The sequence below is a fragment of the Lonchura striata genome, chromosome 1A (genome assembly GCF_050655825.1).
Source record: "Lonchura striata isolate lonStrDom1 chromosome 1A, ASM5065582v1, whole genome shotgun sequence".
Taxonomy (NCBI): Eukaryota; Metazoa; Chordata; class Aves; order Passeriformes; family Estrildidae; genus Lonchura; species Lonchura striata.
The window spans coordinates 17,904,571-17,930,077 of NC_140741.1; the positions used below are offsets into that span (position 1 = coordinate 17,904,571).

At 41.5% G+C, this 25,507-nt stretch overlaps 1 protein-coding gene across 19 annotated transcripts in view; it reads right to left on the reverse strand.

The window, feature by feature from the left end:
* Positions 1-25,507, reverse strand: part of SOX5 (SRY-box transcription factor 5) — a 607,791-nt gene that overhangs the window by 315,227 nt on the left and 267,057 nt on the right. For 12 of the 19 annotated variants that reach the window (XM_085570319.1, XM_085570337.1, XM_085570331.1 and 9 more), the window contains one exon: positions 10,356-10,516. The exons of 6 other annotated variants lie outside the window; for them this stretch is intronic. Coding sequence is in view for 1 of the 13 variants with exons in the window: in XM_085570341.1 (XP_085426467.1) it covers positions 9,792-9,868 (77 nt within the window). In the remaining 12 variants the exon portion in view is untranslated. One more of the 19 variants, XM_085570341.1, reaches the window with a different exon arrangement.

The following is a 25,507-nucleotide window of genomic DNA, read 5'->3' on the forward strand; positions in this document are numbered from 1 at the left end:
GCAACTCTTTCAATCAAGTGATCACATTAGATTATGTTGAGATTCACCTTTAAAAAGTTGAAATTTACTGTTAATGCCCAACTGAATGTACTGAAAATCCAGAAACAAAAAGTCAGAGAAAAAATTATGCGGAAATCTTATTTTATAACACCAATACTATTATGCCAAGCTTGCATTTTGGGGTTTAATTTATTATTTTCAAATTTTACTTGCTGGCAACACTTCTATTTTACTCTCTGGACTGTTGAACCAAAGCATTTAACAAAGCAGCCAACAAAATTTCTGTTCACTGGACTGAAGTCCTCTTTAAAGATCTCCAGCATGTTTTTTTTAAGAAATTTAGGGTGCATCTGTCATCTTCTCTTGATTTAATAGGGAACAGTTCCATTTGCAGAGGGAGGCACAATTTTTCTACTGGTTCCATATTAACCTGGGAAAGCCTTTAAACCATGGATAATTCCTCAAAATCTATTTCTACTGGTCTTTTTGACTTTTGAAGAAGCAGAAAGGGGATGAAGTAAAATGGAGAAACAGTCTCATGGAATGCCCACATGATAGGGCTTTTCTTAAGGAAAGCTCTTATCTGTAAAAAATTTATTCAGTCATGAGGATCTAAACATAGGTCCCTGCTCACAGAGAAAATACAAATGACGTACAAAAGCCCTCTCATTTTGGGACTGGGTAACCATGGATAAAAATAAAGCAAGGAAGAAGTAACAGTGGTCAGAAACTGTTTGCTTTCAAGTCTTTTCAAGTGCCCCCAGTCAAGCCATTGATGTGGTGTGGCCCAGAAAGGGATAAAGCAAAATGAGATCTACAGTTCATTTGTATATTCTTACGTTGAACAGTGCTGCCTTAGAGAGGACGTGCTGCCTAAGGAACAGGAGGATTTTCTCTCTTTTCCTCCCTTCTTTCTCCTCCATGACCAGAAGCCAGAGAGCTGTACTGTTGAGAGGAGGTCACTCACAAGCACCATGATCTCTGATAGCCAAAATGCACCAATAATTTTGTCATCTCAGGAGACCCAGCCACAATGTTCATCTCCCATGTTTGCCAAAAAATGCACTGATGTTCAATCCTGTATCAGGTAAATTCCCTCCATCAAACAGATACATCTGACACGGTCCTGAAATGTGACTGAAATCCAGCTAGGCTGTTCAGCAGTGCAATTACAATAAAGGAAATAATGATAAATATATAGGAAAAAAAATAATGGGAGTATGATACAGCACTGGACTGGGTGCTTAGAAATGGAAAAAAATTCTGAACAACCTGAATTAACTTCCAAGCTGGACCTCCTTTGAGTGAATGGGTGAACCAGATAGTTTTCAAAGGGTTTGTTCCAACATAAATCCTGACTCTAAGTGTGGTTTAAATGGCCAAACTGCCCACTGCTAGTGGGTAGTTCAGGGTTGCTTATGTGGCAAACATTTCTCATGCATCCCATTCTCCCAGGGAAATTTCTCATTAAGGTGAAAGAGAAGGTAAAATTGTTTAAAGTGCCAGACCAGGAAACATGAACTACTCTAACTTGCCCATCCAAGTCCCTCCCTCACACCTCCTCAAAGTCCTATATGAAAAATAATTACCACTTCTTAGAATAAACACAGGTCTTCATACTTCCAATTATTACTCAGAAATTATTTTGGTACAGGAGCAGGTTTGTAAAGACAAAATTCATTCAGGAGTTGCTTCAAGCTCTGCTTGAATGTTTATAGCAACTTTTATGCAATCTGACATTTCAAAAAGAACTGACAGTAATGGTCTGGAAACACAGGGAAACCATTACAGAACAGAGAAAAAAGAGTTTCAAAAGAAACGGAATTTAAGAGCTAAATTTCTTTATCTGGTTCTGATAAGGGACTGGCTGAACAGAAACCCTTTGAGGAGCTTTCAGACTAACAAGATGACACTCTGCATTGCTCCAAAACGCCACACAAAAGTTGGGATGTGAGGCTGAAGAAATATTCCCCTCTGGCTTTTATTTTGTCAGATTTGATGGAGCCAAGCAGACTTCCCCCCAGTCAGAGATGAAGATGGAAGGGCCTTCCAGGGAAGCATTAGAGTCTCCAGGAGAAAGGTCCTGGAGCTTCCTCTCTGGAAACCTGTCCCCATCCCATGCTCCAGGCTGCTGTTAGGGGGGCAGCATCCACTGGAGCCATAGCTTGTAAGGCTGCAAGGCTGCACTGCACAGCATCTTACCTTCACCATCTAAAAAAAAAACCAGCTGGCTGAGGCATTAAGAAATCTTAGCTGTAAATCAGGCTGATCTAGGCATTTATACAGTATTGCAGGTCATGGCAGCAGTGCCAGAACATCAGAGGGGTTTTCCCTGGGATAGCAGATCTCCTCCTCCTCAAAAGTACAAAACAGATCTAGATGTGTCCTTAGAAGTGCATACTAAGACATTGTTGTAATGACAATAAATGACAGAATTGACCATAAATGCTCCACCCTTTATGCTGGGGCTGAAGCAGACATTGACCTTTCCTAAGACTTTAACAATTCTCTGTGAATATTCTTCCACCTCTGTAGCTTCAGCATTCAGTAAAGCTCTTGGCCACCCTGGAAATGTTTTCTAAAATGCTTTTTTTGATTCTTGAATCCTGGTCTTCCTTTTTTTCTTTCCTTGGTAATTCTTAGCTGGAGGTAATGCTCTTTGGTGACCAAATGCATATGTAGCACATGCCAAGTGGTGGGACCCATTATTTGCCCACACCCCATCACTTTTCCACAAAATGCAAGAACAATGTAGACCAATAAAAGTTAGTAAATTTCCACTCTCCACCCATCTTTAAGAACAGGAAGGCCAACTCTAGAGTCTCCTCAAATTATAATTGAGGAGCTCAAAGTAAAATTTTTAACTTGTTTTGTGGAGTAATTCTGGTTCTTTCTAATAATGGGTGAAGATTTCTACCCCTCTGCCCCTTACAATTTTGAAGCATTCTAAATTTCTGTTTTCTTCAGAATTAACATTGCTACTAGAATAGAAAATTGCCATTTAAAAAAACTTGCAAAATATTCCTCTTCCTTTCTTTATACTGCTAAGAGTCTCTAATTGATACCTCACTCTCGAAATCTTTCCCTCACACAGCACCAGTTTTGCACTGAGGGGTAGTGTCCTCTTTTTTGCACACAGATAACATAGAGGCATTTTTCCTCCCTCACCTCATTCTATGGCATTGCAGAATTACTGTGGACATTCTCCTCAGAGCTTGGAAAACTGGGCTAATTGTGAGGTGACAACTGCTCCATCCACACATCTGCAAAACATCTTAGCAAGTAACTCCAATTAACAAAGTCTAGTATGTTTTATTTAATTCTCACTTGAGAGCTCTTCTCAGAAGAACTCGTTCAGGTGTACCCAGCGAGGCATGCACTGAAACAGAACAGGTAAGGATTAAATGTCCTGCATTTACCCAGAGCCCTGCACCTCAAACTCTTCCTAAAATACTAATTAATTAATTAAGACTCAAGTTATTCTCCATGGTGGAGAAATATAGCTTTGCCTACTTTATGTTGGTCAAGGTCCGAGGCAGAAATAGGCCAAGTTAACTGGCCAAGATCCAACAGAAAGCATGCAGCAGAACTGGAAATTTGACTATAACTTCATTTCCAAGATGTCTCACATTCCACACCCAAAAAAAATCAGTTGTACCTTCATTCATTCCTTCCTCCTGAACTCTTGTAATTTTGTAACTTGATGACCATAATTTCCAGTTAGAGTAAGCAACACATCGCTGAAGCAGCTCATAGAATCTTCTTTAGAGGAAGAAAATTTAAGTGCAATACTTCAGAGCAATGCAGAATAAGAGGTTTAGGGTTGTTAACCTGATACTTGCTCTGATTTGATCAGCACAGTCCAGATTTGGAAAGGTCAGACAAGCTAAAATCAGTAACTTTGATATTTTTGAGACTTCCTGTTATCATCCATAACACTACTGTGTAGTACAACATTATACATGATGACATAACACCTGGAGAAAGCATTGTGCTTATCAAAAAGGTTGTGGGTTTAGCCAATACAGTTAAAGACCTCATGAGCATTTCTGAGCTCTTAGCCAGGTTCTATCAGCTCTGGTTATTACCTCCATCTTTTTTCTGGCGAGCTGCCCCAAAACAAGAAGCAAATAATGTGGCTGCATTGTCTACCCTATGCAAAAACCACACAAGGGTTTAATATTTGATGCATAGCAAGAAAGATACAGGTCTCTCTTGTATGTAATGGCATGACCCTGCGAAGGTAACCAAAAAGAAATTTAAAATAAAGATAAAAAAAAAAAAAGAATACTCTGCCTTCACAGACCTGTGCTTTTTGTGTGAAGGCAGCTCTAAAACATGTGTCAGGAAAGCCACAATAGTGCTAATGAAAGAAAGTGGAAGAAAAGTTTCTGTGTCTCTAAGAAAATCCCTATCACATCTACAGTAGACGCTCTGAGGCAGCAATTGTTCAGTCCGAAGTTTAAACCAACTCCTTAAACTCGCCATCTCTGAGGCCTGGCTGCTTAATAAAGACTACAGGGTGTTGAGAAGCACAGTATATTATTTCATTAAGTGCTTTTTCGGAGAAGGGGATTTAGAAGTAAAACTGCTGGCTTTGTGTGGCAAGGTTATGACCTTTGACAACTTTGGAGCTTATCTCTTTCATCTTCCCACTCCCGCGAGACCCCAAACTTGAGGAGGGATGGAAACGGGTAAGCCGGGGCCAGACAGAGTCCGGCATTGTTGTGGGTCTGCCTCTTCTCCCTCTCCCTCTTTCCCCTTCTCTCTCTCTCTGCCTCTCCCTCTCTCTCTCTCTTTTTTCCCCCCTAAACAAAACAGATCTGAACTGAGCCAAGGAAACAAAAATGTATTGTTCCTCGCAGATGGAAGCGAGTGTCGCCTAGGTAACCAGATTAATCTCCTTTTTCTCTCCCTTCCTCTCTTGTAGTGCGGTAATCGGTGGGCTCTTTTCACAAAAAAAGCCAGCCTCAAAGCTGGGGCTCTAACTAGGTTCCTAATTAGCTGCAATTTACAATGAAGACAACATGATGAGATAATAGAAATTTGCAAAATAATGACATACCTCAGCAAAATATTCCTCCTCCTAAGAACCATTTTTATACAAAAACAATAAAGAGGGCCCTTCTAAAGCAAAGCTGGAAAATGGTGGTGTATTATGTGACACAGAACATTATTGTTCGCCTCTTGTTCCCCCAATCAACAGCTTATTGTTTGGCATCTTAAATAAAAATGACTCAAATACAGGCCACATAATGATCTCCATTGCGCTAATACACTGTATATACAGAGTAGTCAAAAATGTACCCAAGCCAAGGCCAGTGGGGCTAGTAAAGTAGCAGGGCCCAGAAAGGTAATTTACAATACAATGCACTAACTATTATTGCTGGCCTTAATCACACGTATCTCCCTGATTTCTGTCAGGATGCGCTCCGACATCAAAAAAGGGCACTTGAGCAGGGGGCAGCCAGTTAATGAAATATGATGGCTCGCATTTGTTTTCATGTGGTGGTTGGCTCAAATGAGGCAGCTCCAGACTGTTAGCCAACAGTCTTCCCTTGTGCGACATCAAAGGCTCCCATTGATGGCAGAGAGGGAGGGTGCAGGCAGGGGGATCGCGGAGAGACAGCGCCGAGGGAGGAGCGCTGGGCAGCTCAAAGGACCATTAAATCCTAATCTCTACCTTATGTCCCAAAGAGGGGAGTGGGGAAGCAGAGCAGGCTGGGGCCGACCTGACTCCCCTGTTCCAAGGGGAGGAGTGTCAGCACCTCCGTGTGTAGTGCGGGACAGGCATGGCCCGTGGACCGGGCTGGTTGGTTGCTGCAGATGTGGGGAGTACACCGAGCTCAGGACAGCTTTGATTTCAACAGAAAGATTTCATAAATAGCAACAGATTGCCTACAACTGTCAGGAAGAGCAGCAGCATCAAAAGCCACTCCTTGTTTGATCTGTGGGCTCATCAGTGTTGATCGGGGTGCCTGCAAATGCTGATGACCTGCAGATCTTCGAGGATTGTCCCTCAAAGAAGTGCAACTATGGCCACTTTGGACAGGGATGTACCCTGACTTGGTCTTTTGGTTCCTGAGAATGGCAAGAAGCCTAATTTCCTTCACCAACTAATTTAAAGGATTGAGTAATGTCATACTACACAGAGCAAGCCAAGTGCTAAAAACTACTGACAGGATACAGGGGCTCTAGCAAGGTCCTGTGAGAGAGTTTGCAGCAAGGGTTAACCATTTCAAGAACCACTTTAATTCCACTGCCATCTGTTTATACAACTTCTTTCATCTTTCAGGATCTCAAAGCACTAAATGGTATTGTAAGTTTGTCGAGGAGAGCCACTGAATACATCAATGCTGAACATTATGCTGTGCAGGAATGAGGAAAAGAAGATTTTAGAAGTACCCCAAATATACCACTTTGAATGACCATTGCCATGAGGTTTAAACAGGACACAGGGCAGACCGGGCTTTGGGGTTTGAGATATTCAAAACACAAAAGAAATATATTGACCCTGAGAGCCTTTAGAAGTGTAATGTGGCAACTTTAAATCAACAACAGTGAACATTCAAACAATAATATAAAAAAAAAAGGATACAGACACAAAACCACACTGAAAATAGAATTCAATTTTGGAAATTGGGTCTGCTGTAAACAAACATAAACACAAACTGGTCTGCAAGGATTTCTAGGAAAAAGAGAACAAGGTAGACAAAATGTGAAGCATTCAGTCTTTAAATAGAAATAACCAGTAAATCATAGATGGTCACATCCTTTTGTGCTTAAGCCTATTCTCTCCATGCAAAGTGTGATTCAGCTGCAATCCCACATGTAATGTAACAGCATCAAAACTGCTTCTGAAAAACAAAATGATGTGTAAGGTACTTGAACTGCTTGTCAGGCAGCCCTACTCCAACTAATGCTGAGCATCTTCTCATCCCATTGACTTCTCCCAGCACGGGAGCTGGCAATCTACCAGAAGTATGCTGACACAGAAGATCAGGCAGCACCTAAGAAAAGAGCAGGAAAGTGCAGAAAATGGCTTTGAACCTGTGAACCGAGTTCAGTGTAAATCCCATGTTGACATTACTGATCATAGAAGTCACTAGTGCTTCTTTGCACCAACTGAAAGCTAGATCTAAAGATTGTGTGTTAGCTTGTTTTTTTTTGCTTCCACCTACTATATATGCTTCTATGGAAGGCTAAATATAGCCTGTTCCTTTCAGTCTCATCTGAAAAAGCAGACCCAGTTTAAAATTTACATTTCTAAACACAGAAATAAGCTTTTTACCTGGCACATTCTTCTCCTTTGGAGCTTATACCATCGTTTTGCTTAATCTATCTAGAGGTTTTATCATTGCATGCTTAGATAATCCTGTGTGGAACAGCCTGCACAAACCAAGAATTCAGAGAAGTGGGAACAGTGTTGTTGCCCTGTATACCCCATGCCAGAGTCAGAACAGCAGCTCTGTATCTGCAGTCTGGTATGACTAACAGCAGTTCACCATTTTACACAGAAAACATTAGCTCTTCCAGCTCCTTGGATGGATGAAACAACTCAATGAGAGTTAGTTCCCTACAATTACAGAGCTCTATCTGATATTGCAGGTGCATGGTACAAATTTAATTCAATTTGATTTCTGTACATGCAGCATCTGAAGGTTTGGGAGCCTAAATTGTAACCTTTTCTCTGCAATAATCCTATCCAAAGCACTGCAGCATAGGAGGTAAAAACACTGGGCATAAACCTGCAATATGAATCCTGTTATTCCTTCCCTTCTTTTTATTTTTTTTTTTAAGTTAACAGAATAGTTTGTGTAAATAAACATTGCAAGGCTGGACACTCAGTGTGTTTTCTTTTCTAGCATCCTGAGTGTCTGGCACAGACTGTGTTATCCAGGATCTGTCTGAGATCATCTACACCACTCCCCTGGAATAGCACCTGCGCCCTTGTGGCCTTGAATGGCTCTCACAATACAAATTTACAAATGGCTTTTGAAAATTACTCAGACATCCTTTGGCATGAGCAAAATCTGCTGCGACACAACTGCCTTGCCTTTATTTTATTATGATTATTACCACTCCCAGGCTTTGGGGAGCTTTGTGTGTGTCAGCACATTTCTTTAGCATCTCTGATAGCCTTCAATCTTCCTGCCTTTTATACCCTTGAACCAGTTGCAAACAGCAAGAAAAACTACATAAACAATGGGTTCACTCAGGACATAAGGAAATCCATGCAACTAACTGAAGTTTAATGCTCTCCAACTCTATTTCTCCTTCTCTTGCCCCTGCCCCACAGGGGAGGTGGGAGGAATGGTTTAAATCAATAACCAAAGGCTTCAGTTTTACAAACCCTTGAGCCATTGGAGCTCTGAGCCCTTAGTGCACCAGCCCCAGCCTCCCCCACCCCTGAACACACACACACACACACACACACACACACACACACACACACACACACACACACACGCGTGTGTAACACATAGAGAAAAGAAATGCTCGCAGCCTGGCATTAACAATGTTCATTCAGTGCTCTTTACTTAAAGGAAAAAACAATTAAGTGAAACCTTGAAGTAATCTCATTCTGCCTATTTAGCCTCTTCATCCCTCAATGTGTGGTTAGTAAGTGTTGCAATCAGGGGCTAAGGCCTGCTATCATTCGGCCTTAATTAAAAAAGACACAAGCAGTGGAGCTGTGAATTAGAATTGTAACAACGCACTACCCCTGATTAATTCGAGGCTCATGTTGGATTAATAACTCCAAACAAAGAACAAAAGGAAATTGTGATGCGAATTGCAGTCCTCCCAGGCCAGACAAAGGTCAAATCACAGGATTTCAATTTCATCCGGAGTCGCTTAATCAACTCCCTCAGAAGGAAGACCATATGCAGCCCTGAAAGCTATCCATTGTAGTCATGTTGTCACTGGACCTGGGAGACAGCACAGAGATAATCCCAGCTATTCTCCATCTTTTCTCCTTCTTGTCTGTTCCTTTTCTTTTTCTTTTTTCTTTCCTTCCCCCCACCGCCGCCCCCCATTATGACAAAAGCCCTTCATTAGGGCTAATGATTAAGGAATAATCTGAAGCCAGGACAAGATAGTATCTGTGGGAAAGTGGCTTTTGTGGCTACTGCCCCATGGCAGCATCCTGGCTCTCACTCCCCATGCAGCTGCAGAGGTAGCTCCTCATTTTGGAGGGGTCTTCTGTGGCAGCAGCAGAAGCCACAAGCCACTGTACTTCATTCCACACCACACAGTCACTTACCCCCAGATTTCGGGGTGTAAAACAGGATGTTTGGGACGCACTCACTGCGCTGCCTACATCTTAATGCAGAGGTCTTTTGGGGATGTTAGCTGAGGAAGAAGGATATCACTAGACTGAAGCCCCATGTCCGACCAAAAGTAAGCCACAAAGAATAAAATCCCGTATTTTCTTGCTGCTGACACCCCCAATGAAAAGATGATGGAGGAGAAGAGCCCTCAGTTTGCATGATCTTGGATCATGTCCAAGGACACTGTCCTTCCTGTGAGCAGGAACAGGGCATGTCCCCCTGCTCCTATTGAACATGACTTCACAAGTAGCTGACATGGAAGAGCATTATATAGGAACTGCAGTTATTCTATATAAAGAATAAAAGAAAGTTTTCATCTACCTAGGAATCTGTCACCTCATGCCAAGAGCAAGCCTATAGAAATGAAAAAAGAGCAAGAAAGAATCTTCAGGGGGTTCATTCCCACCCTCAGTACCTTCTGGAAGAGTTCTGCCCATCAGCTCAGTAACACCAACTTGCCAAACAGCTGCCAGCAGCTGGCCCAGCCTGGATGGGCAGGTACTCTCGCAGCTAGAGCCCCTGTTGTTTGTACACATTTCAAAAGGCAAGCTGGAATGTGTCAGGTTTTAATTCATTGGGGGTTTTGTTGTATATTCTGTAACGAGAACACAGTTTGGGACCAAATTTACTGCCCCCAGGAACGGGCTCCTGAAAGAGGCCAAGAGCAAACAGCACTCCCTGCCTTGACATAGAACTCTTGCTTAACTCAAACAAATCTCTCCTGATTTACATGGAAATGAGATACAAAGACTCAAGCAACAGTTCTCTTCTAATCTTAAATTCCGGTTCAAATAATAATCTGTGTGTGAATTCCTTGGTGTAGGATTGCTGACAAATGGACCAGGACTCTCTGACCAGACTTTACCAAGAGATACCTTAAAAACCAACAAAACCACCCAAAACCTGGCACTAGTACCTGGCACTGCATCAGTAGTTTCCAAACCTGCAGGCACTGAAGAACAGGAGTTATGACTGGGATATTAAAACACCTTGGGAAATGCAGATTCTGTGGAAATCTCTTACCTGTGCTAGGTGCTGGAATGAAATTGCAGGTCACTCGGTGAACTCAAAAGAAGATCCTGTAATGGCTTTCAGCTTGGGATCATCTCCATTCAATTCTGCCACAAGCTAAACTTGGTCCTCTTGCCAAGTGGCTGCTCACACAATTGCTGCCTCTGAATTAGCTGTTGGAAGGGAAGTGGTTTGTGAATTGCCCAGTTCTGAAGCTCTTTCCTTCTCAGAAATATTCCAGTTTTAAATATTAACCCAATGCATGACTATTCAATTTTTCCAATGCTTTCCTTTTAAGTATCTGTACTCTCTTGCTTTACATATTGATTTCTTAGCATGCAACCAAAAATTAAGATGAAATACCTACTGTGCCATGGAAAAAGAGAGTCATATACTCAGAAACTCTTGCCTGTGTTATACCACGTTATTAAATCCAAATTACATGGAATGCAAATTCCGTTAGAAATTAATCTTTCAAGCATTCCACCAGCTCAAAAATGTATTCAAAAAATAATTTTTGAAATCTGTTACTATTAGAAGCTCAGTAAAAAATTAACTTACATGTGCTACCAGCTCTTTTAGCTACTTCCACTCTTCAGCACGAAAGTAAAATGAAAGTTTTAAGTATGCAGCTCCAAAAGTTTAGCCCATATATTAATCTGTCAAAGAAGGAAACCTATGCACATATCCCAGTAAGAACAGTAGGATGACAAGATTTCCCATCCCATTCATGTTGAAAGCCAGTTTAGCTTGCAGCCTTCAGTCTAATGGGTGAAAAACTGGTCACACATTTCTCATGTTTCCTAATTACTAAAGAGCAAATCAGCTTCTTCTAAAGAGTAAAAGAATTACAGGTTGGAAAAAATCTCTGGGATCATCAAGTCCAACTTTTGATCACTACTTTGGCAACTCGACCACCACATTAAGTACCACATGCAGTCAATTTCTTGAACACCTCCAGAGATATTGACTCTACCTCCTCCTTGAGCACTTGGGCAGTCCATTCCAATGTTTAACAACCCTTTCTGTCAAGAAATTCCTCCTGATGTCCAACCTGGACCTCCCTTGATGTAGCTTAAAGCCATGTCCTCTTGTCCTGTCACTTGCCTGGGAGAAGAGGCTGGCCCCCACCTGGATGTACCTTCCTGTCAGGGAGATTAAAGAGTGATGAAGTCCCTCTGAGCCTCCTTTTCTCCAGGATAAACAACCCCAGCTCCCTCAGCAGCTCCTCACTGGACTTACTCTCTAGATAGCACACACTCAGGAATTGTTTAGGCTCTCACTCCACAGTGCTAGTCCCCAGGTCCATGAGATGACATTACTCCTCTCAACACAGACATGCACCTCTCACTTACTGCCCAATTGTGTGCAAATAAACAAAAGACAAAAGCCGATGTGCTAAAAAATAGCTCACCACAGTGATGAAATATATCCACTACTATTGTAATGCTAAAAAAAAAAAAAAAAAAAAGGCACTTAGGACAGTTCTTTTCTGCTTTCTACAGAAGAAGACAGTCAGGGGCATCTACTCTCTTCCAGCCCAAATGCCAGCACAGGCCAGGTATGCAAAGGTTCCTACAGCCTACATCAGATTGATAAACTACAAATCTGCTGAGGATGAGGAGGAAAAGAATGTATTTAAGTGGCTGCAGACCCAACCAGCCCCACTACTAAGTTTGGCACATGCATTCTGAGTCTTGAAATCAGACTTTGCCCATCTTCATAGCTCCTGGAAACACTGTGGCCAAAAACAACTTCCAAGGAGCTCCACTGGACGGGACAGGCATAGCCTAAAAGATTCCCCATGCCACTCTGAGCAGATCTGCCTCCCTCTCTGACACAGCTACATGGGGTCAGGTGGGACGACAAGGCACACCCTGAATAAGCTACACTTGGGGACCAGCAGGCTACCCTAAATTCCCATGCAATCCCCCAAAACTGAACGTGCTTTGGAGCCCATCCCACTCTCCTTGCTCCTCTCAGCTATCTCTAAAGCCTTATGGATTTTTATAAATCCCAAAGCATCAACAACAGGCAAGCACTGAGAGATGCCCTCAGCTCAACTTGCTCTTTTCTTTGTGGCAATAATCTCACAGCTGTATGCCTGTTCTTTAAGTAAATAAACCAACAAATTTCCCTGATTTTACTTGACATTTTTTCTTATCCTTTCCCTTTATGTAGAAGCTGCCTCTTTCTCTTCCTTTCCACTCAAACAAGCCACCAATGAGAAACATTCCTCCTCTGTAGCCCTTACCAAGTGTGAAAGAGCTTTCACATATCTTTACCTCACTGACCCTTCGTATCTTTTCAAATCACAGATAAGAAACAACATTTTCTTATCTTGCTAAGAACTGGGAACACTTTCCATTTCTATTACAGTACTTGCCACCCCTATTAAACACTCTAAGAGCCTGCATGAAAAAAACTTATGCATAAATATGGTAGTTCTCTGATAGATTCCAAACAACCAGTTTTTCAGTGGATAGTACTCCAAACTGTACTGCAAGCAAGCAGCTATGTCAAAAGATTAAATATGATGGGATGTGCAGAGAAAACCAGTTATGTCAAGCCCATTTGTCTCTCCCAAAGAAAACCAAGCCAACCAACCAAAGATAATGTGGGTTCTTCTGTTCACCTTACCAAAATGCCACTTCCACTAGAAAGATAAAATCATGGCACAGCAAATTAGGTTTTACACCTGGATAATTTTTCCAAAGAAGTCCAGCACCTTTGTTTAAGCTCAACTTAAAGGACTGCACACCATTTCTAAGTGTTGCTAGGTAGCTGCTGCTCCCTTTTAGAGGTGGCTGCCCCTCAGTACTTGGCATTAAGCAGGGCAAGACATAATTTCCTTGAAAGATACAGCTTTCACTCCAAGACACATAAATATTTCATTAAACACTTTTTTTTTTTTTCCTTTTAATTTTTGGCCAACTTTAATTGTAATTATGGGGATTGCCAATTTTTGTTATAAATCTAGAAACACTGCAGTAACTTTGTTGTAGAAGAATTTATAATATACTTTAAAAAAAGTTATCAGGAATCCTATCTAATTCTTCATTACTATGATGAGATATTACATAAAGGAGTAAGACTAAGAGTCTATTCATGTTGTATAAGCCTGGAAAGAGGTTCCAGAAGCTTAAAAGAGCTGGATCCCATAAATAATTTCACTTTTGCCCCCTTTTTTTTTTTTTTTTTCTTGTGAAATCTGTCTCCTTTGCTTTGATGCCTTTGGTTGAAAGGCATTGTGTAAATGACTCACATTTGCACAGCTCTGAAACACGAACACCAACAAAAGCCAAAACATACAATTTGGTGTAGTTGCCTGCTGACTAAACACTTTTCCATGTATCTCCCTTTGCTTGGAGAGTAAATTGTTAGTTTCAAAGCTGAATGACTGCTTCGTTGAGTTGGGTAGTAGACTATTGGTACAGTGTGATAATTAAGGGATCTTAGTTCTTAAACAATGCTGATAAAACAGAAATCCCTCTCCCTTTTTTCTGGATTACCTATAGAACTGAAATCAGAGCACGTAAAATGAATAATAATTTGCACCTTCTGTGAATGATAAAAGATTGAATCAAATTTTAACTAGAGTCTATTTGTAAATCCCTCAGGATGACATAATTACTATTCAACACATACCTTAATTAGCTGTTCACATCTATTTCATAGTATTTTACCGGTTTAAACAGCCTCTATTGTATGTTGAATGGATGTTCCATTCTTACCAAAAAGGAAACTATTTTGAATTTCCTAAACTGGAGGAAATTTGCTCAGAAAAGTTAAGAAATTATCTGGAAATTACTGTTCCTATAATCAAATAGTTTTTGGTAGTATTTGTTTGGGTTTTTTATTCATTTTTAAAGTTATTTCAAATTCACCAGCGGTACAAAGAATTGACAATGCACTGATGTAAATTATTGTTGCTGCTGCTTCTTTCCTTTTGAAGGAAAAAGGTCATAGTTGCATTGTCTGGTGAAAAGAAAAATCTATTCAAACTTTTGCATAGAATTTGAAATTAATAACAGGCTAGTCAAGGACATGATTTCTTCTCCTGGTTTGGATTAAGCACGGCCACACTTCTAGAAAGCACTGCTGATTTCATTGCTCCATCATGGATCAGAAAGAGGCTAAAATTTGGCAAGACGTGCCTTCAGGTGCAACTGAAGACTTAGCATTTGAGCACTTGGTGCTCGTACTGGGTAACAGCAGGTCCCTGCTCAGCTGCAGAGGCTGTTCCTAAAATCAGTGGGATCTGCAGAACAATGAGCTTTGGTCACACATGCAGCTGCCATGAGCTGAGGCTTGGTGCAGACCATGAGCACAACCTGCCCTAAAATTAGAATCTTACAGGTTGGAAAAGACCCCAAAAGTTATTGAGTCCAACCATTACCCTAACACTGCCAGGCCTACCACTGAACCATGTCCCAAAGTGCCCCATCCACCCTTCTTTTAAGTATCTCCAGAGATGCTCAAGCAAATGAGAATGACAGTGGTGGTGCGCAGACACATTTGCATGTGGTATGTTTTCATATTTTGTCAAACTGCCCCAAGTGAGATTAAAATGTTTGCTTAAATACTTATTTTATGCTCTGTGCCACTTGCCTTCTGTTCTCCTAAAAGTATAATGCTAAAGGCAGCTGGCTCTTCAGACAACTCGCTGCTCCCAGAGCCAAGTCCAAATGAAGATAATCAACACCCAGGGAAACGATGGAGGCTGAGCTGGGGATAGGAAAAGCAGGACTAGAAGTGTTTTGCTCTCCCTTTTTTTAAAAAAGACATCTTTTTTTACTGGTTTTACTGGGATCACAGAGAAGCCAAGACCTCCATAGCCACAGTAAGGAAGCACTGCCAGGACCCAAGAGCCATGGGAAAGGAAAGACCAAGCACACTGCTCTGGCAGAGAAGAAACTAAACAACTTGAAGAGAAGGTCTGAAAGATATTTTAGGTGCTACCCCTCCCAGCTACCCAAAAGTCATCAGACCAAACTTAAAGTCCTAAGATTTACCATAAACAAAAACGCTTGGAAACATAACGACTAACAAGCCCCATAAACCAATGCCTTCCAATGCATGTGAGATCCTTTTATCTTTCTCTTACTTCTCTAGGCTGCCCCCATGTCATATTTTCAAGTTTTTCACTGCAATTCCTTGTAGCAAAAATGTGGTTTTTTAGTTGTAAGTGGAGGTAGAGATTCTTTCACATTTATGTTATCTCATAACAGGGCTTTGCAAGACTTGTTACATGTTGTAAGCTTTATGATAAAACTGCAGACATTGTGTTGGGAAGCTAATCTGTTTTGCCCCTGAAACAGAATAAAGTCAAACAAAATAAAAACAAACTTATTCAGTTGGGATTGCTTCTTCCTTCATAGTTAACGTTTCTTCTTCTGTGTATGATGAAAGTGTAAATACCCAATCATTAAAAATTAAAAAACTACTGATCACTCAAATGTATCAATCCAATCCCTTATCTTTCTCAGCAGATTTAGGGATGGAGGAGGAAAAAGAAAAGGAGGGGTGTGGTATATATGCCAATATGTTTTATACTTTACCAGCACCTCTCTTTGAACCTCAGTTTCTACTCTGACTTGCTGTGATCTCAGCCAAGACCCAACAAGAGAAGGTAATAGGGTCCCAAACCTTTCTGAAAACTTTCCACTGTGAGCATTGGGATCTAACTGGAATGCAGAACAGGCTGGGAGCAACAGGCTCCTCTGCTTCCCCCTGCAAACAGAGCAGGCTGCACGCCTCTGTGCCAGTGCCTGTCCACAAGCAGCCTGCTGCTTCCTTCTTGCCAGCCTGCCAAGGGAACCTGATTTGGAGGTGACAAAAAGATGGACCTCATGTTGCTGCACTGCATATCTATCTTCAAGTCATTACCTGGGAGAAGAGAAAAGCTATTTGTACTCTCCCCAGTAGACTTGCCGTCCTTGATTTTCGTGACATTACAAGGGAAGTTCCCTGCCTGTCGTGTTGGTCACTTGCTTTGTACTGGAAAAGTGGCAAATCCCAGGGAGAAGAATGATGCAATGTGCACTCACTGTGTAGCATTAATTAGTGCTGGATACTTGCTAATTACACAGAATACTGGTGATAAAAATAATCATATAAATAAATATGTAAAGAAATGATAAATACTGATCAAATTACTGATAACAATAATCATATTGATTACTTATATATATATCCTATTGGTAAGAGAAGTAGTTTGAGCTCAGCCAGCTAGAGAGGAAAAAACTATAGGAGGCCAAAGAAGGATTTACAATTCTCTTCTGCTTAAATGACATCATCTGTGAGGAAACATGCATTTTAATGGAGCACTGTATAGACGAACTTTGTGAGAGTAAAAAAAAGCCTGATAGTAGATACAGGCAGCAAAACCATGAGATTTTGAGCATCATGAAAAGGATGGTAGTACCAGCTCACACAGACCACCCAGTATGTTCCATCTCTTGCTGAATCCTACTGTCTTAAAATACTGATACTGTATTATTTATTATTTGCATTATATATTATTTTCATTGCAGTATCCCCAGCAAGGCCTCCAGGAAGCCCCATGGGAGTATTTTCATGTTTGGTTGATTAGTTTTGCATCTGCATAAAAATATTTGCCTTGTTGCCTGAAACCTCGACTTTAGCACAGAAACACATAAAAAGGCAGGAAATAAATAGGATCTTTCTGCTTTCCAACTCCAAGCTGATAATTTTTTAAAATAATTTACTTAAAATAATTAAAGATGAAGTTAGTAATATACAAAGAATGTCTTAAAATTACATTCAGTGTGTCAGATTTCTGGAAGCACTTCTGAGTTCTGCAGAAGCCCCAAGTAACTGCAAACCTGTTGAGTAGTGAGCACAGGCATCTGAGCCAAAAGTAGCCTTTCCAAATCTTAATTACTGTATCTGTGGAATATCTGATTATGAAAATCCCCTGTGATGATACCTCTTGTGCATGGCTGTGGTTTCACCACAAAGGCAGTAACATTTACACGTGAAGCTCATTCTGTGGGTAACACTTGAAAAAATAAGTATGTGTATATGCATCTCCAGAAGAAAGAAAACTTGACAGAAGCATCAAGTTTGCAGTATTGTGTTTTCTAAACACAGAACATTGTAGGCAGACACATTGTCCCTACATAATACACTTTGGCACAATCACAGTTCATTCTTGTGTAAATAATTTAGGATAGCATTAGAAAAATTGCAAATATGGCACTCAATTTTATTAAGAAAACAACTGATTCAATAACAACTATTGCAAAAATGGGATGGTAAATAGGCTGGGGTTTTACCAAATTTCTCCTTGGACCTTGCTGATAGTTAATAAAGATATTTTATTGAAGCCATACAGTCAGGCTGAAGGAGACTCTACATCCCACAGCAGTAAGGGTAGACACAACTAAGTCAGCTAAACAATTTGCCTTTATTAATTAATTTGAGGGAATCTAAATTATGAATTTCTGAATTTTGATTATTGTGGACCTGGAATAACATCAGTGGATGCAGAAATCTGTCAAACATGGAAGAAATGATGGAATACAACAACTTTTACCAACCATTTGTTTGGTGAGCTTGATCTGATGGACATTACTTTATTCTCAACAAATTAAAAACACCCACAAGCCATGCAGTGGGAAAACATGAATGGCATATTTGAGATCTGTGAAGTAGAATATAACTGGAAAAATATTTGGTCCTAAGTCCCAAAGTATAGCAGATCTGTGCCCTGATTAGCTTACATTCATCCAAATCTCCTTCTGTGCCCTGTGCTTAGATTAGGTTGTGCACACAACCTATTCTCTATTTATGCAACATTTGCTCTGCTTTGAGATTGTGAGCAAGAACATTTCCAGGCTCCAAAGCAGGATGAGATTACAGACTGGCAAACTGAGCTGGATAAAACAAAGCCAGAGCCACAAAGATTTAGGTTCAACTCAGATTATTTAAGATTCAAAAAATGTCTCTATTTCATATTAACATAAATGATTTCCCATATTTATACCTCCTTCCAGTTTTGAGAAGGAAGAGTAACAGAGTGCTTAATTAGTAGAAGTTCATCTAGTGCTGTTCTTTCACATGACCAGAGTGACAAATCTTGTGGCTATCATGTGTAGTGCCATAATTAAACCTTCAGCCCTGATTATTCAGACCTTGGAGAGTCATCTCAGCCCTGTCATCCAGACACAGTGATGTCCTCCTACCACTGGAATGAAGAGGGGATTACAGAAGGAAAGGAGACCTCCAAGCACAGGCTATGCCAGCATGAAAAATGTTCACCTTGTGGGAACATTGCAGGGACTGTGAGAGGGGAAGAAGAAGCGGTGCTGTTGAAGCAGGGAGAGATGGCAGGGTAACATAGGCTGCCCCTGCAGGTGACCGTCTCTAAATAAGAAGGAGGAAGCTTTTTTTCCTAAGAAGCAAGTAGCAAAATTTCTGTTAACACCTGCAGTAAAATTAACAGTGGTTCCTGTGAAAACCATCACTGTGAGCAGCAATGCCAGGATTTGGTCTGCAGCAGCAAGAGCCACTATGCATGGAAGATCTGCTTAATTTGTTTTACTAGCAACAGGCAGAAGTTTAAACATCTGACCAACCTCAGGGTGACTACCAGGACCACAGAGCTGCTCTTACTTTCCTGCTGGACTTGGCTTTCCTGATTGCATCTCACACTCAGTGGCAAAGTAGAGATGCTGCTGCTGCTGAACTGTGAAGTGTAACAACCCCACTGATACTCTGGGAGCCCATGAACTCACAAAAATCCCCACCCCAGCTCAAATTCAAAGGCTGGTCAGAAAGATAGCGTTTTACCAATTTGGGTATCTAAGTGCTTTCAGCTGAGTTCAATGGAATAATAGGTCACTGACAGCCTTTAAATAAATAAATAAATAAATAAATAAATCCCTCTTTACTTGGCAGTGATTGAGGGCTTCTTCCTCCCTTGGAGGAGGCTGCAACACAAGGAATGCCATTCAGCTAGTAGGAACTGGCCACATCAAAAAGCAGCCAGGATTTCTCCCTCTCCCCATTCTTCCCCTCCCCAACACACAATAGACTTGAAAACAAAAGACAGATTATTAGGTTTAAGTGTGTAGCCCATTCTACACATAGCCTTTCCTCCTTCCTCCCACCCCTTCTTCAGCACATCTGGTAACCATGTGTGGCAAGTGCTAATGAAGACTTTCCTGAGTGAGCTACAATTAGTTCTGACTGCTGTACGCCTCTCTCGGCTGTACTGAGGATAAATACCAAAACAAAACAAATATCTTCCCTTCACTGTTCCTAAAACCTCCTCTTGCCCCTGGGATTCCCGTTCCTCATTTGCTGCTGAAATGAGAACAAAAAAAAAATAAAAAATTAGTGTAAGCAAATACTTTGAGGTGGTCTTCTGCCTGATTTCTTTTTTCTTTTTAAATCAGCATTTTATTAATTTTGATTGAACACGACAGGCAGGCAACAGTGTTTTTATGATCCTGTCTACAATAGAGAATTGTTAAACAGATGTCCATTTTTTTTCCTCCTAGCCTGGCAGTATTATACACATAGCAGTTTTATCTGCTTGAGCAGATCGAATTTGTGTGTGTGAGTGTGTGTGCTGCCATTTGGAGTGATTAGACTAAGCCGCACAGAGGCAAGATGTATTGTGCACAATTAAGCCCATCTCCAGACTGCACATTTTTGTTTGCTTTTGGTCTCCTCTCCTTTCCCCAATCAAGCTACTAATAGAGCTGTTTCAAGTTTCAACAAGACCACATTAACTGCTGGTCTCCACATGAAACAGACTGTCAAACGCCGGCCTCTCCCCAAGATCTAAGCACCAGCCCCCCTGTCCTCCTTTACATTTCTCTCTGAAAAAATGCCACGGCCCTCACCTCCAAAATTCCTAATGATTCCCCCTGGTAGACACTCAGTGCAATGTGAAATTTCACAGTGTGAAACTTTACACGCTCTTTGTCATTTCTCTCAGCTGTGTCACGGAACTCGATTGCCACTGACCAACCCCTACTTGAAAGTATGTTCCCACTAAACAAACAAACAATCCGGATAATTGCTGTGGAAGTGATGATATCTGCATACATCATATTTCAATTATACCTTATTCACTCAAAAAATGCCTATGACCCTCCTACGCCTTGTGAACAGCACTGTATGCTGAAATGTAAAAAAACATATGTTCTAAAAGCAGAACAAAAGCAAAACTGATGCATAAAAAGGAGTTATTCTCTTAAAATACACATGTTTCTACTTGCCAAATGATTTCTCAGAGAAGATGATAGGCTGGAGCAATGCAGGGAGGGGGGAACAAAAGGGGTTTTAATCATGGTTCGGATTAAGGAGTTGTATAACAATTGCTCTCCTTCCAGGCACATATACTGTACAGGCTCACTGTAAATGATCAGCATTAAAAGAAACAAAGTGCACCATGTAGCATTTAACATAAAGACAGCTGCATATACATTAACACTTGATTAATCAAAACACACTGGTTATCTTTCTCCCTCGTGATACCAGGAAATTGCACTTATGCACACAGAACTGACAGCCAAAGCCAGGCTTCTCCCCTACCCCAATTAAAGTACATAAAACCCACTGTGGGGAAAAGAAAAAAAAAAAACCAAAAAAAACCCCACAAGACTCTTTATAATCTGAGGGCCTCTTTTGGGACAAAAAATATTGCTTCATCTCCACATAGCCTTGCTTTTCTCTGCACCAAGCAGGGAGTAGAGCAAAGCTGTGGCACTTCTAACAATATTTTTCTATAAAACATAAGTTTCACACTTTGAAAAAAGGCTTATTTTATTGGTAATGAATTCCAGTAATAACTTAATGAGTCACTGCAGTACACACTTTAAGGAGGAGCCGGTGCTAATGCGTGAATAATTATTGACACAATTAAGTGCCCAACACTGGGCCTGTTAAACTGCTTCTGGCACATGAGGACTCCTTAATGGCTCCATGGCATCATACAATGACCCTAAAAGGTTTTAAAGTGCAGAGAGCTCCCTTTTGCTACTGCAAGGGATCCTTGGATCGCCAACCCATTCTCTGCCAGATAATGCTGAATTGGCAAGGATTTACATCCTGTGTGGTGTTTTGCCTGCTGCCAGGCTGAATAATTGCTTATTTACCGATTTTGTAAACAGCAAGCTCACCCTTTGACCTGCCTTGGGTGAGACTGTCTGGTCCACAGCCCTGCCGGGGGCTTCCTCCTTCCTGACTGTCATTTTGTGAGCCACGGCTGCTGCTGGAAACTTGGCTGCTCCCTTCCCACTGATGGCTCCAAAGCAACAAGATGCCAGCAACGCACCAGCCATAGAATCCTCAGAGTGTGTGTGTGTGTGGGGGGGGGGGGGGTATTAATCTCCAACTCACCTACGAAAGCTTTTCTGAAAGTCAAGAAGAGTATTGGGCGCAAAAAAGTCACAGAGTGAAACACCTCCTACCACACACGTACTCCCATCCCAAGACACTCAACTCCCCCTGCTCCATTGCACACACTCTACTTTCCTCTTTTACAGCACGTGCCAATGTGCAGATGTCCCAAATCTCTGGCCCCGCTGTGCATACCACGCTTATCTGCAGCAAATGCAGCAGGATCGCTGGACATATCTGCAGGTTTCCAGCAGAGTTATGTGCGAGGCAATATCATCATCAGAAAAGCCATAAAAAAGCCACCCCTGGCAAATAACTCCTGGCTGTGTTTCACAAGAAGGGCGCTCATGTCCTCTGAGTGGACGCAGTTGTCTGTAAGTTGGGATGGCCTGCCAAGACGCCTCATCAGTGAGCTGGAGCAGCACATGCAACAAAAACTGACCCTTTTTTCTGAGATCCTGAACTTCCTCTGACCTTCCCCAAGCTGTTTCAGCATGTGTGTAGGTCCATGAGGTAGATGAAGAAGCAGACAGACAGGAGGAAATGTTTTATGTTACAATCTGCACAGCCCAAGTACTGCACCTACAGAGTTGTCACTCGCTGAGGGGTCCCCAGGCCTGGGTTAATTAAATGGCTTTGCATTTCCTCATCTGCACAATGCAAACACAGATGCTGCCATCTTTGTAGGGTGCTGTAGGCATATATGCATTTTGAAAACATGCACTGTACTGGAGACAACAAAAAAGAACAGAAAAACGGGGCTGACCTGAAAAATGCATGTCCTGAATTAGGAACTACTAAACTTGGTCTAGTAGTTCTCACACAAGAGAAGGCTTGGAAGTGAGATGCTGTTCCAAAAACTAAATAGCTTCATAAATTTCCTTTTATTAGATAATGGTAGATGATAAACCCCAGTTCTTGTTCCTAACAGACACCACAGGCCAACACCCAGCTCACTGAGACCCAGAGAAAAGCCACCCATGTCCCACGTGATGCCACATTCCCACTGATGAAGTTCCACTAGACCTTCCACAATCCGAGGCCTTTTCTGAAACACCGGGAATAAGGGTGAGCTGCAAAGAAGACTGGCATCATGCATAATCAACTGGGTTACTTTTAGCTGCCTGACTTCTGAGTTGAGAAGAACAGGAATCTTTCCCCACATCTGCCCCCCAATAATCCACAGGAGCTGCCTGTAAGAGGACAGTGAGAGTTTCACTTGCAGCTGTACCATGCCAGCTCAGTGGTACCACACTTCCTAAATGGCTCTTGACCCCTTGTCCTGACTTGCAGCAGAAGACAGCTGTTCCAACAAGAGTAGTCCTGAAAAGCCAGGCAGGGTTTGTGCTGCTGCACTGGAGCAGGATTTCACTGCTGAATGTCCAGTGCTGCTGACATCCAGCCTGAGGAAGCTCCCAGGCTGCCCTTTCCTTGTAATAAACCAAATGTGCAACAAAATATTGCCACATCCTATGTGTACATTAGCACAACTGGGACTTCAACCCCCATTTTGCTTTGTGTTTTCAAATGGCTTTGTTTGTCTTAAGATAAAACACACATTCTGGCCTGATACAAGGGCCAGCCACATTGGGGAACAGGGTCACTTGCCTGTACTGGGTCACCTGAGGACGGGACCCCTCCTGAAATGTTGACCTGTGGCAGGAGCCAGAGAACTCTGAGACACCTGCAGAATCAGTCCCCTTTAAAAAAAGAAAAAAATTATGAATTTTTCATGACTTGCAGTGCAAAACGTATGTTTTGAAGTCAGCTGGTGTGAAAACTGCAGGGAAAAGGAATCAAACTTTAGGCTGCTGGTCATAAGTTTTTATAACATGGAGAAGAAAAAAAACCAGACATTGTGTTTGCATTCTATTTCTGGGCCTTTTAAGCTGTAACAGCATGAGTGGTATTTGCATCAGGAGTTACCATATATCATTGCAAGCAACATATGCATAGATGGAAAAAAGATGACGGCAGCAGCAGGTTCAGTGAAATCTCAGGATCTCTCTGTGATAGGGACCTGCTAAAGGTTTGGTTTTATTTAGCGTAGCTTAAAATGTCATTGGCATATGTGTTTCTCAATTAACACCAATTTAATACACTCCAGAAGTGTTCTATTCTGAGAGCAGGCTTCAGAGTTTACAAAGGATCTAACCTGACATTTTAGCACAGGATATCCAGACCCATTTACAATCAGGAAAGCACACTATGAAGGCTAGAGATTTTTTTTTCTTCCACATTGTGTAATGATGCCTCTAATGATAAATACAAAAGTCAGAAAATCCTAGCAAACAGTGCTCTACTATGGAAATTATGAATCCCTCCATCCTCTGTGAGTCACTCATATCCCCCACTTGAAATGGTGCCTTGCAGCAAATGCAGAGCTTCAGCAAGCACATGGTTGATTTTCCTTCCTTGTGTCTTAACCGTGCTGTACATCTTCCTCAGCTGATAAACTGCCAACTCATCAACAGAATAAGTGACAAATACATTAAAAAACAACAAAAGCACACCACAAACTCAATGAGAAGTAGTCAACAAGCCTGAAAACCCTGGGCCTTATGACAAAAACTTGAGGAGGGAAAGATTCACTGATGATGACTTCCTAAATGATAAATACAGATGTCCAACAGTATCCCAGAAACCAGCTACTGAAAGGTTGAAGGATTATTTATTAAACAAAAGAACGAATTAAGAATAGGCAAGAATAATTTCATATGAACTTTACACGCACTATATGAATGTCTACAGTCTATTTAAAAAGAGCACTCGGCATTATTAATATTGATTTTGGAATATACACTTCATTAGATGCAATGGGCCAAATTCATCCCTGATGAAACCAGTAACTTTAGAGAAGCTGCAAGAGACAGAAATACCTCTTTTCAGATCTGGTTAACCGTTTATTCTGAAATCAGTGACAACAGAAACACTGGGGGGAAAAAAACATTCAAAAAACATTGGGAGAAAAAGGTTAAAATCAAGCATCTTAATGTTAAAAAACACCAGTTTTCAACTTGCCCCTTATTTCTGTCCTGTTGTTTGTCCATTGTATTCACCAAAGAAGGAAAACCAGCCCAGGTTTCTGCAGTTCCAAAGTGTATCACAGGGCATTCACACAAGAGGGCAGGAGTGTGATTGGAGGGACAACCTGAATTTGGTCTTAATTATCAATGTTTGGCTTTGCAATTTGCATGAACTTTCCTCCTTTTCTAAAGGGGGTGGAAAAAAAAAAAAAAAGAGAAAAGCTAAATATATTACAAACAACAGCTGAAGCTTCCCAAAACACACCTCCCTGGCAAGGTTTAGCCTCTGCACAAATGTCTACTCATTGAGCTTCAGGGTATGAGCTGGAGTCTGCAGAAAATAAGGTACAGATGGTCTCCAGCCAGGAGACCTCACCAATTTTTCCCATTTCCCAGCTACATGGCTGGGAAACTCCAGCTGCTGCTAGTGTAGGGAGGTAGGAAAGAAATTTATGCACAGGGAGAAGGCTGGGAGAGGAGGTGCTCCCCATCCTGCTCCAGCTGCTCTGGCAGGTCCATGGATAATGTCTAGTCCAGGAGCTCCTGTGCTGCAGGAGTGGAGCTGGTCTGGTCCCAGCTGAGCTCAGCTCCTCTGACAGCCCTGCTTGGCTGCTGCTCTGACACTGTGAGTCACTGCCTAGAAAATGACCATCAAAATGAAACAAAGACTTCCACAGGCTTGTGTCATCACCAGAGCCTCAGGGCATGACAAAATTCTACTGCTGAAACCTGGAATTCTACGGCATCACAAAGTTCTAC